The sequence below is a fragment of the Dasypus novemcinctus genome, chromosome 7 (assembly GCF_030445035.2).
Source record: "Dasypus novemcinctus isolate mDasNov1 chromosome 7, mDasNov1.1.hap2, whole genome shotgun sequence".
Taxonomy (NCBI): Eukaryota; Metazoa; Chordata; class Mammalia; order Cingulata; family Dasypodidae; genus Dasypus; species Dasypus novemcinctus.
In genome coordinates this window covers 108,416,499-108,428,988 of record NC_080679.1, presented here as the reverse complement: position 1 = coordinate 108,428,988, position 12,490 = coordinate 108,416,499, and the positions used below count along the sequence as shown (strand labels likewise).

Below are 12,490 nucleotides of genomic sequence, written 5' to 3'. Positions count from 1 at the left end.
TCAGGCCCCCAGAGAGGTTTTGTTTCCCTACACATTGTTAACCACGCAATGTTTTAAAAAGTGTAGCTGACTTTAAACTCTGAAATTGAACACTAAAATCCAGATTCAGTGGTCCTCCTGCAAAACAGGAGTTTCTGGTAACCCTGGAACATTTTTCCACAGGTAGTAATCAGCTTGTGTGAATCTGTCCTGAGACCAGGAACACATCTCCAGCATTCTACAGGCCCCTCTCTTCTTTACTGTCTTACTGACCTCACAATGAAGAACCAATTACTATTGGACATTTTAGCTTCAATATTCTTTGTGTTACACTCAGCAGCTGAGAATCTGAGTTAGAGACCCTGGTTTAGCTGCTTCTTTCCTGGTTCCATCTTGCAACTTGATTCAACTGACTGATCACTTGATTCTTCATACAGGTCTGGGCCTTACTTAGGTCTTCAACTTTTTCCTCAGCTCTTATATTTCTCTGTCTTACCATTCATCTCCACTCCTCCTCCCTATTTTATTAGAACGTGACCATTCCAATTAACCATTTTCATTTTGAAATTTTAATTATATTTCACTTATTAAGATACTGGTAAATCTTTGACTACTGTAGAATTTAGACATCAATTTTAGAAAAGAAAATTATGAAAAAGCCAATAGTATAACCACATAGAAATTATATTGAAAAATGAATTCCCCATGAATACATTCTACTAAAATATTTGATTGCAGAGGTTTTACTTCAAACCCTCTTTGTTTAAACAATGGTTTGGAAGAAAAAAGCTTGCAAAAGTGTGTGATATTGATCCACTGTGACAAAGACTCCTCAATCGTTCTTTTCTCAGAAGCACTCTTTTATATGAGATACATAATTGTTTAAGAGCCCAACTTCAAAGTCCAAATGTGTTTCCTTCTTAGAACCGTATTTTCAATAAAACACAATTGTTTCTGCTTTGATATGCATATTGGGTGTCTCTGGCAATAAATTTATGCTTTCTCAATAACTGATCTGCTTATGGTTGAAAGAAAGGGCAAGTTACAGGTTCTCTTTGATTTTTCATTAAAAATCCTGAATCAGTTGGGTTGTTCAACAAATGGACTCACCCCGGCAATGTACTCCTTCATCATATCCATCTGAGCAGTCCAAGATGCCATTGCACAGTTGGGATAAATGAACACACTTGTTGGCAGCAAGGCAAGCAATGTGATTCAAGGGGCACTTGAGTTCTATCTCCTCAGGACCTGAAAAAAGTGTAAAAAGGAACAAGTAAGTGTTAGCTTTGCTTTTTTAATACAAAACTGCTAAGCACAAGAAATTATTAGCTTTAATTTACAAAGCCAAAACTATAGAAAATATTATCAAGGCTGCTGGCATAGTTTTCTGAGTCTCAAAGACATTGAAATTAGACCATGTTATTAAAAATCTAATTTTTAAAGGCAGCATAGGAAACAAAACTGTGTACATTTTTCAAACAATATATTAAAAGCATGAATATTCTATTTGACCACTAAAACAGCATGGATTTAATATATGAGGGTTGGTTTGAGTTACCGTTCTACATTTTATTCTCAATTGAGGTGGGAGAGGTACTTAAACTCTCTGAGGCCCAATTTCCTCAACTGTTAAATAGGGATAATGGCAACTTCTTGGTAGACTCATCGGAATTAAACTGTTGAACATAACAAAAGATTTTAGTGGAATTTAAATTAAGTCGTGTTACCATCAACAGGTAAACTCAATTAGCATGCCCTTCATAACATCACCTTCCCAACCTTTTAGATAATTTTCTTGTGCCATGTTTGCTCTGTTAAGATTTTATTAAAATAATACATACATAAATAAATATATCTAGCTGCTCCTCATCTTTTCAAAGAACAGATTAAAATAATATAACTTTTAGGTTGAAACTCTCCGTAATCTGAAGTGCAGTACTATCATTTTAACTGCAATCATGTATTAATCTAACGTTGGTTATTGCAAAGGTCCATATTCTAGACTCAGACACACTTAGGTTTTAATCACAGCTCTATCAATAGCCATTGGGTATTAATTTATTTTAAAAACTGAGCATTGATTTTCTCATCTATAAAATAGAAATATCACCGAGCCTACCTTATAGGGCTATTGTGACTGTCAAATGGTAATCAATGCAAATCACTAAGCAGTGTGTTTCACACAGTGCCAGGCTCACAGGAGGAATTCAAAGCATGTTAATTATTTAAATAAATGCAGCATAGCAGACTGCTTAAAAGAGTGTGGACCCAGAATATCTGGTGCAAATCCTGGCTTCATAATTTATAGTTTGAATAATTGGGCAAATTATATACCATTTCTGTGCTTCAGTTTCTCTAAATTCATAGGTTATTATGAGTATTATGTCAAAAGCTTATAAAATATTGCATGATATGCAATAAATGCATGTTCGTGTTATAGTTAAGTAAAAAAAAATCTGATTGCCCCTTAGTAAACACTCATATTTCATGATTTTCTTTTCTATTGCAAATACCAAAAGAATAAAAACAAAAAACAGCTCAAATATTTTAAGTTTACTTTCACTATTTAGTTGGGGCAAATAATAACGATGAAAAAATCGATCAAGTGTACCATTCTAGAATATGCAAAATTATAAGAATGTCAGATAATGGCTATGGGATAGAAAGAAAGAAAAAAGAAAAAAAATGTATATTACACAAGCAAAAAATAAAAGCTGGAGTTCCCTAAAGTAAAATATGTTTTGGAAATATCTTATCAAACATGAATTATAAATATATATAATTTCGTTTGATGCTAAGGGAGCTGTCACCTTTTCCATTTGGGGGAATTTAAACATATTTTTATGATGCAGTTTCACTAGCTGAAGTGTTGCCACTAACACATTGCTCTGTAGTTTTTCATGTATATTTATACAATTACTACAATACAAGGTTATTAATTTTGCCAAACACCTGTCACCCCAAATGCACAACTCACTTTACTGTAACATGTCCCTGTAACTTGAATATAAATATTTCTAAATATATACATTTATTACCATATGTACATATATAATTAAAGTAAAAATACACAAATTTAAACCCAAATTACAGGGCTAAAAGTGATACAGTTTTCACTGAGAATTCCCAGGAAGTTTAATTTAAAAAAATAAAATAAAATAATATAAATTAAACCTGAAAAGTCACAAAGTAGTTATTTTTAAAATTAATTGGCTGATTCTTAACATTTTAAAATATACATCCCAGTATAAATGACAAAGTAGTGTTTAAGCTAGCTAAATTTAGACCTCTCTGTAAAAATTCCAAAAATAACTCATAGAAAGGACTATTTTTTTAAAACCTGAGATTTTAGAGATTATATAATTAGAGACTAATAAATGACTCAGTAGTTCTTGCAGAAAGCAACATTCTTTTTTTTTTTTTTTGGTAATGAAACATGAATTGGCTCAAATAAAAGTGTGATTTTTCATTTTGAGTTGTCAGGTTTTAAGAGTGAAATAAACATCTGGAGGCCAGTAGAAAAGCTTAGTTAAATTAGTAAATTTAAGAAACAGGAAAAAAAAGTTTGGCTTTCTCAAAAGCATAGATGATTAGGTTCTTCCTAGTGCTAACATGTAGAGACAAAAGAGAAATTAGTTAGGGAGAATGAAAATCTTACTTCGCCAATGTAGTCTTGCCCCTCTTTGACACACCCTCATTTTAGCTTCCATCACCACTGAGTAACACATAAGATCATGGCTGAATGGACTGTCCCCTAGCCATTTCTTTCCAAATTTTCACATCAAAGTACATTAAGAAAATAATAATATTTGTAGACTACACTGAAGTAAATAACAGAGACTAATTTTATAGAGGTTGCCTGAGGCCTCAAGAATCAACCTCAAAGATGAGGCAATCAATATTACAAACTCTTCTCACCATTTTAGGGATACTTCCATTGGAAAAGTCTGTTAAAACCAGCTATTTGTATTCTTGATGGACAATGGTGTAGAGACATGACAGTTTGAGAAAGAGCAATGCCTGCTTGCACTGAAATTCTCCCACAACCCAGGCAATATGTGTAGTTAGTGGCTTTTTCATGGGGGAGCAATCCATCCTCCTTTCCAAATGGCCATTGGTGCAAGGGAGTTATGTGTTTCCCATGAGATTCCTCTTGTAAAAGAACAGAAAAACCAACTTCATCCCTGTCCGTAGACTACTTATCTATCTGTGTGACAAGGAGAAGCATTTGACAATGGAGGCTTCATGAATTCCAGGGGAAAAATATCAATATTGAATTAAATGATTCATCTCATTAAAAAAAATGCTTTTAGGCATTTAAAAGTATTTCAAAACCATACATCATAAACTGGACATAGAAAAGAGCAGGGTCTTGACACTCCGATGAACCTAGTATTTAACCTTTAGTTTTTAATAGATAGGCATTTTAAGATATGGGAAAGGGGATGAGGTAACAGCATGGCACTTGAGGAAATTCAAAATTTACAAAGGCACTTTTAACAAGTACGGTAGTCCTGGTAAAAATATTGTCTCAATTCACAGTAATGCACATTCAGAGAACATTCCCACTCCCTTCCCAAGTCTGATTTTAGATGATCTGAATAGGATTGTGAAATTTAAAATATATAATTAATTTTAAAAAGAGGAAAAACTCCATCACTGGGGGATTTGAAATTTATCAGTGCAGGAGAATAACATTTATACTTTTTAATATGTATAAGACTTACCCAATTAATTGCAGTATGCTTCCTTTTTAAAACTAAATCTCCTTTTACAAATAATCTTTCTAGGATTTGTAAAAGGATAGTATGATTCATCTACATCCTTTTGAGTGTTTAAATTATATTTAAATAATAAAGATGTATAAAAATATAGGGCTAAGAAAAGACAAGCCTCATCAAATGTTTTCTGAAGGAAGGTAATTGGGGAGGTGCGTTTTGTGAAGAGGTAGAGACTTTTCTTCTACCATAGAAGCTGATAAAGATATCTCCACTCACCACTACATTAGTGTACCTCAGCAGTAGCAGTATCACTTCTCCTCCCCCAAAGTTAACCCACTTTAAAATGTGTCACATCTCACTTTTCAGGTCTTCCCCTATTGACAATCTCTTCTTAGTTATACTTCCTGTCCTCCCAAAGGCTTTAAGATCTCTGCCTACAATCTTGTTCATTTCTTTTCACCTACATGAAGTAAAGTCATGTTTGTGATTGGACTTTCCTTTAAAAGACATACCTTTGCCCCTATTTTTTTAAACTGTTGAATTTCCTCAAAAAATTAGACTGTACCTTTTGCATGTTTATTTCCTCCTCACTCTAGCATCTGCCTCCATCATTATGTTGAACTTGTTCTCCCCAACCTCACCATGGTCATGCAAACTGTGAAGTCAGAGGTATACAAAGTCCTTCAAAGGCTGACCAGAACTCCTGTCTCCTAGAAACAATTTACACCATTTTTTCTCAAGCCTCTCATACTCTAGTTTACACTGTTATTATTATTATTTAAACCATTCCATGAATACAGTTCAATGCATTTACACAGGCTATTTTATAAACTGCCCTCTGTCTTCTGCCTGAGAAATACGTAAACATCATTTATTCTACAAACTCTGTGGCCCGTTAACAATTTGTCCGTGATTATAGTGTTTAAGTATTCTTCTTCAAGAACAATGTGATCTCTGATGTCAGTGATGATTTCCCATCCATCTCCATAATAAAAACACCTATCATACTGTCTGACACAAAATAGCTGCTCGATATACATTTGTTGGAAGAGGACACACTGCATTTTAACTCCTCGATAATTTCCTTTTGCATTTTTATTGGAGAAGTGAGTTTACAAAACATTCATGCATAAGGTACAGAATTCCCATATATCACTCCACCACCAACACCTTGCATTGTTGTGGAACATTTGTTACAAGTTCTGGGAAAAAATCATCAAAATATTACTGTTAAGAATGGCCTAAAACTTCCACTTCCTTTTGACACACTAGAAGTTAACTTTTACCATCATCAATGTATTCTCTGAACATGAACTATAAATGACACTTGCATCCTACAGCTGCTCTCAGAATTATAATTCTTCTACAATAAAACCAAACTCCTTCTGATTTCATCATCTATCTGAAACTTAATTAGCATTATTTATAACATTTTCAGTACTTATACTCTACTACCTTGTATGTTATCTCTCATTTCCCAAAACATAACACATTTATTTCCAATACTTCATCTTCCTTTATATGGTGCTGTTATTTCTTTTTCACTCAATAAAATCTTTCAGTGTCAAAACCTGGCTTCTCCATAAAGTTTTCTTTGTGAAAAACAGTACAGCATAGATGAAACATATGTAGTTTAGAGACCAAACCCTTAAATTTGAGTTTTTACCTACCATATACTATTTGTCTGGACTTAAGTAAAGTATTTGACCTCTCAGAGACTCTTCTTTACATCTGAAAAATGGAGATAGTAGTACTGTGTAACTCATACAACTGTCATAAAGGGCAAATTAAATTATAGTTGGGAAGTCCTATAGAAATGGTAATTTTATTTAGATGTCATTGATTACACTTTCCTCTGTGTACTCACAGAAAACATTTTTATAATATGCTTTATAACACAAGTATTTTAACAGTACGAACGCCTTTGCATATTTCAGGAACTGTGTAATAAATATAGTTTTGCATACAATTCTTGAAGCACAAGGCTTGTCATTTATTTTTATATATTTCCCACTCTCATTGTACATTTTTGGTAGGGAAATATTGGAATAAAAACGTATTTATTATTAGTTGATATAAAATCAAGCAATAAATAATTGAATATATAAAACTATCACAAAAAACATATGGTATTGTGCAAATTCAAAGTAATGTTTAAAAAATTATAGATAGTTTTGGCCTTCATCTGATTGCACCTGTCTGTTCAGTAAGAAGTTTGAGATTTTATTTTATTTTGAAGCATTATTTTAAACTCAACTTTTAGTAAAATCTAGCTCTAATTAAAAAAATGCCAAGGAATGCAAGATTATTTCTATTGAAAGGCTATCTTAAAATGCATACCTTTTGAATATTTAGTGCTGTGACTATTTTCTCTTCATTAAAGATCCCATGACTTTGACGAATTTGTGACAAATGCTTTAAAACTTAACTTTCTTAAAATTACTTGTAAACAAGCTTTTAGAACTATTGTATACAATCATATTATATATTAAGATTTCTGGGTCACCATTAACCAGATTGCAAGTATTCAATCTTTCTAGCTCTGTTTTTTATTGATGTATTTATTAAGAATGTTTTTCATACACAAGCAGATGTAGTTTCTTAGAAATATTATAGATTATCATCTTTACTATTTTTAGGGTGACAGAGTAGTTTCAATGCAACCAAGTTTGTGAAAATATACATTATAATATCTTATAATTCTCACAACTGAGAAATCAATATAGTTATAATACTCTGGGGCACTTATGAAGGCTGTAAAACTTTGTAAATAATGAAAAACATTATTTATTCTACATTCTTTGAGAAAATTAGTGTGTAATGGAAAGATAGTTAACACCATAAATATGTTTTTAACTATGGATCAGAAATCTTTTCCAAAGTAATACTTTCCTAGAACTGTTTATTTAATAAGATCCTGTGCTTATGTACGTTTGAATGTGAGCTGCTCCATCCGACAAACTGATATTTTAATTTAAGTGAAGAAAATTAACAAAATTTACAGGATTTCAATGAAGATTAAATTTGGATTTATGAGTTTCAACTTCTAAGTAAAACGATAATAACTGATATCACATGAGGATACAGGAAAGAAGAAACCTTAAAGATGCATGTACGCTCAATCAAATGGCAACTCACTCAAATAAAATAATTTGTTTAAAAACATTCCAGTAATACCTCTGTCTTTACATATTTAAAATATTTGCTATGAAGATTAAAAAACTGGAGGCAATGTAAGGGGTGACTGATTTTGTCCAGCTTCACTATCCATAAGCCATCCTTGATTTCTCTTTTTAAAGGCCCTGGGGAAGGATATTTTGCAGCTTTGATGACTTGTTCCAGGATTTAAAATCCTTCCCCTTTAGTCCTTACTCTTTAGAAGTCTCAGTGTATGAAAATGTATTGCATCTAATATACAGAGGTTTACTTGTGGGTTTAATAAATGATAAGCATGTCTAGTCACCTAAGGAAGATTGTGCTATTTTACCACATTTCTGTTACAACCAATGTCACTATCATGTGTATTATTAGTAGTGTGAATTAATGGATGGTTAGTTAAGACTCCTTTTACTGAAGATATCTGGATCATATTCTGTATCATTTTTATGCCAAATAGTGAAGCCCATATTCCACTGTAAGCCTGTAGGCAAGTGCAAGTATGTGTGTATGTTCTGCCAACTTTAGAATGTCAGGAGAATTTTACCAGTTTAATTGATTGCCAGTAGCTGAATCCAACAAATATAGATTAAATCATAACATTCTCCTGCAAAGAAACTGTAAACATTTAGAATAAAATCAAAATTAATGAATGAAAAAATATTGCATGGATATAGTCAAAGTATTCATTAACTATAGTCTTACAAATAAGAAACTTGTTAGGCCAATGAACCATCTTGCTTTCTGACCTTTCTTTAAGGACAAATAGATAAGAAAATAAATGAAATTTCTGTTGTATGAGTGTCACTGCAGCTTTGCCATTCCTTAAAATTAGTGCTCCTGATGGGAAATCACAGCTTGGATGATTCAAAAATCAGTGCTTATTTAGGTATTTTAAATGCTCCATTATTCCTCTCCATGCATCTATTCTTCACAAGATCCTGGGTTGCTGACCCCACATTCTGTCTGTTGCAATGTTCAGAACTTCCTTTCCTTGTCCCTCCACTTCTATTAAAATATACTGGTGTTTTTTGTTAATCTCTTGCTCTTTTCTAGACCAATTGATAAACTGGTGCTATCTCTAAGAGGTGATGTATTTGAATTTCAGCAGGGTTCTTATAAGAATAATGGATTGACACCAAAGATTGGAATCTCAGTTATAGTGTGAATACGACAAACATACTTTTGTTTGAGAAAAGGGGGGCAAACCATTTACTGATACCGATATCACACTTCTTGAGTCACCCTTATTTTTAGATATGTAAAGTTGGCTTTCAACCCTCTTTCTCACTTTTTAAATTATGGATATGTATTTAATTAATGAATTAGAAAGAAAGTGTCCTATATTTAAGTTGCAAAAATCATACTGAGTCCTCACCTCGGAAATTAAAGTGCATGTTCTAGTCATTTCTTAAAACTCCTCTGTGAAGAAAAGATCTACCCAATTTACAGATTTTTGAGTATAATAACTAAGGAAGTGGAATATGAAATGCTTTACATTCAAGAATTATAGAAGGTAAGTGTTTCATCTCTAAAGCCAATGCTTTATCTTCTTTTTCTCCAAGGTTATTTTTTCTGTTATAACCAGGTAAGAGTTCCTAATTGCAGTTCTCAAGTTTAGGACCATATGGAAAGCCTGCCCAACAGAAGCATGTTAAAAGACTAATGGCTGAATGAAGAACCATGACAAAATCAGATAGTCCCACACATCTCCTAGAGAAAAGGGATTTCACTACTATAAAAGAATACTGAGTCGTAGCAGCCAAGTGGTGTATGCACATAAGGACAACTGAGAGTCATTCATTCATTGATCCCATAAACTTGTTAGTGATTGCTACTTAGCCACTGCAATGCTTACAGAAGACATTGCTATTGGTAACTCTAAAAGGACAGGATGATGTTGTTTCTTAGAAATATGTGAAAGAAGATTACTTTTCCAGTCTCTTCCTCTGTAGGCCAAGATGATTAAAGGTAGATGCAAGGAGGGTAGGTTAATGTCATGTGATTAATGGAACAAAGGATTTCAGTGGTATGTTGGCCAAGTGATAGTGATCAAAGGGCTCTAAAATATAGAAATTATTACTGAACATTTTGAAAGGTACCATTGGAGATTGAATCATGCCCCCACAAAACACAAATTCAGGTCCCCTGGTCTTGTAAATATGAACCAATTTATAAATATGATCTTTGAAAATGTTATTAGTTAATGTATGCCCAAAGTGAATGAGAGTGGGCCTTCCTTAATCTAATATGGCTGAAATCCTTATAAGCAAAGGAAATCGGCCACAGAAAAAGAAGCTGTTGGGAGCAGTCAGAAACTGGAAGCCAACAGAACCAGAAGAGAAAGCAGAAGATACCGTCATGTGCATTGTCATGTTCAGAAAAGTTAAGGACCAAAGATCACCAGCAGCCAGTCCCAAAATAACTATAGCCTTTGGGGAGAAAGAATCATCTTGCTTATGCCTGGATCTTGGACTCCTCCTAGCCTCAAAACCACAATAAATTCTCATTGTTTAAGTCAACTAATTTTATGGCATTTGTTTTAGTAGCTGAGAAACTAAGGCAGCTACTACTTCATTTTCTCCAAGAAATAGTAAGCAGCAAAGCCAACATTTGATTACTAAATATGTAAGAAAGAAAAACTAGTTAACACAATATCCCTTTATTTCTTGTTCTGAATTTAAGGACAAAAGAGGAGGGGTACATTGAAGATCCAATGATATGACAAGCATCATTTCTTTACAAATTAGCTCTTCACCATAATGTAGAGAAGATGAAAACAACTCCACAAAAATTGTAGAAGAAGCATTTTTAGGATTATTATGCAGGGCTAACTTGAAAGAGCATAAAAATACATGCCCTGATTTAAAAACAGAATTTCTTTCTGATTTAAAGATAAGTTTGCTCTAAGGCCCTATGTTGAATGGCTAGGTTTTACTGTGATATTTGTAGACAACTGGTAAAAAGATCTTTTTTTTATTCTACTGGTACACTTATCAAAATGAAAGTTATTAATACGTAATAGGAGTTAACCATCCATTATTCCACTTTGAAAACAAAGACTTATTTCTGTTGTTTGTTGGCAATGATTGCATAAGAGAAAAATGGAGAAGAGAAAAGAAGGAATGAATAAATGGCTTAAATCACTCTCACATTTTTGAAAGAAATTCTATATGTGTATTTGAAAAACCTATAAATAATAGTTTGAGAAACCTGATTAGCATACAAATGGTATTACTGTGAGAAGGATTGGTTAGAGCATTTATAGTTAATTGTCTTTTACTAGAAGAACCATGTTGTGAGATTGTAATTTCTATATACGCCAATATATACTTGAGAGGAAGACAGATTGTTAAATAGGCCAATTTAAAAGCCATAGGATAGTACACATGTTCTTAAATATAACAGTCCTGAATCATTTTTAGAGTATATACATCATATATTTCAGACCAAAAGTGAAATGTTGTTGATAAAAGATATTCTTCAAAATTTAATTTTATGGGATTAAAAATGATGTTAACTCTAAATAATGACTTTATGATGCACTTTTAATAAAAACAAACTGTTCTTTATTGCATCCTGTAAAAGTAGCATTATGTTAATAGATAGCTGCCACTGATTGAGTACTTCCTCTAGTCCAGGCCCTGTAGTAAACACTTAATGCCCAATTCTTATTAAATACATACAAGTACATTATGAGTAAGCTGTTAAATTTGCTATAATATAGCTGAGGAAATTGAGGATTTAGAAGTTATATACCTTCTCCAAGGTCCCTGAGTTGTAGTGCTGTTGTTGGTCTTCACAACATGGTTTCTTTATCACTACATTATATTATGCTACTATCTCAATCGCTTGTAACAAAGAAGCAAGGAAGACAATGAAAAGCTTAATTACATGTCACTGTCATCTACCTTCCTTGTGAAGGGGATTGTAGAGAGATCGTGACGGAAAGGAAAGAAAAGCATGTTAGATGTTGATTGAGAAGCCATGCTATGTCAAATATTTAAACACTTCTTATAATCAGAGATGATACTCTAAATTTTTAACAACTGGTGAAATACCCTTTACAGGGTAGAGTTCCTACAAGCAGTCATAACTTGACAATACAAGTCCTCTAGGTATGACAAATATATAGCTGGTATGCATGGCACAACCATACTAGCTGTTGAAATATTGAAACACTTCTATTCTGATTCTAGACATCTGCCACCCAGGGACCTCCTGAGACTACTTAGTAATGACATACCCCTTCAGGCCCAAGTGAGCAACGCTAGAGACTGCCCTAACACCCCTCTACTTGTCGGCCAGCATGCTGTACCTCCCATTAGCCATCATCTGTCCCATCTCTCTCTCCCTAGCCAGAACAGGCTTGAGCATTTGAAAGTGGTCTAAGCAGGAAGCAAATTCCCAGTACCCAAGACTCATAGCTAGCCCAGACTCCTAAGTTACCCTTCCTTAAACCATTCAATCAGTCTATCATCTTGGGCTTACTTCCAGTTTTGGGGGATGAGGGTCATCCTGACAGATCAAGCAGACTGTTCACATGTCAGTTGCTAACTATTCCTGGTGAAATACAGCTAGTTCTGCCCCCCAGCATGCTAGTCCTACCCCCTTAGGGTGGCCTCAGTTCCTGG

General features: G+C 33.5%; 1 protein-coding gene across 1 annotated transcript in view; it reads right to left on the bottom strand.

The window, feature by feature from the left end:
* Positions 1-12,490, bottom strand: part of LRP1B (LDL receptor related protein 1B) — a 2,023,931-nt gene that overhangs the window by 1,365,831 nt on the left and 645,610 nt on the right. Inside the window, exon 3 of the mRNA XM_058301027.2 lies at positions 1,090-1,227. Within this exon, the coding sequence (XP_058157010.1) occupies positions 1,090-1,227 (138 nt within the window). The remainder of the gene's footprint in view (positions 1-1,089; positions 1,228-12,490) is intronic.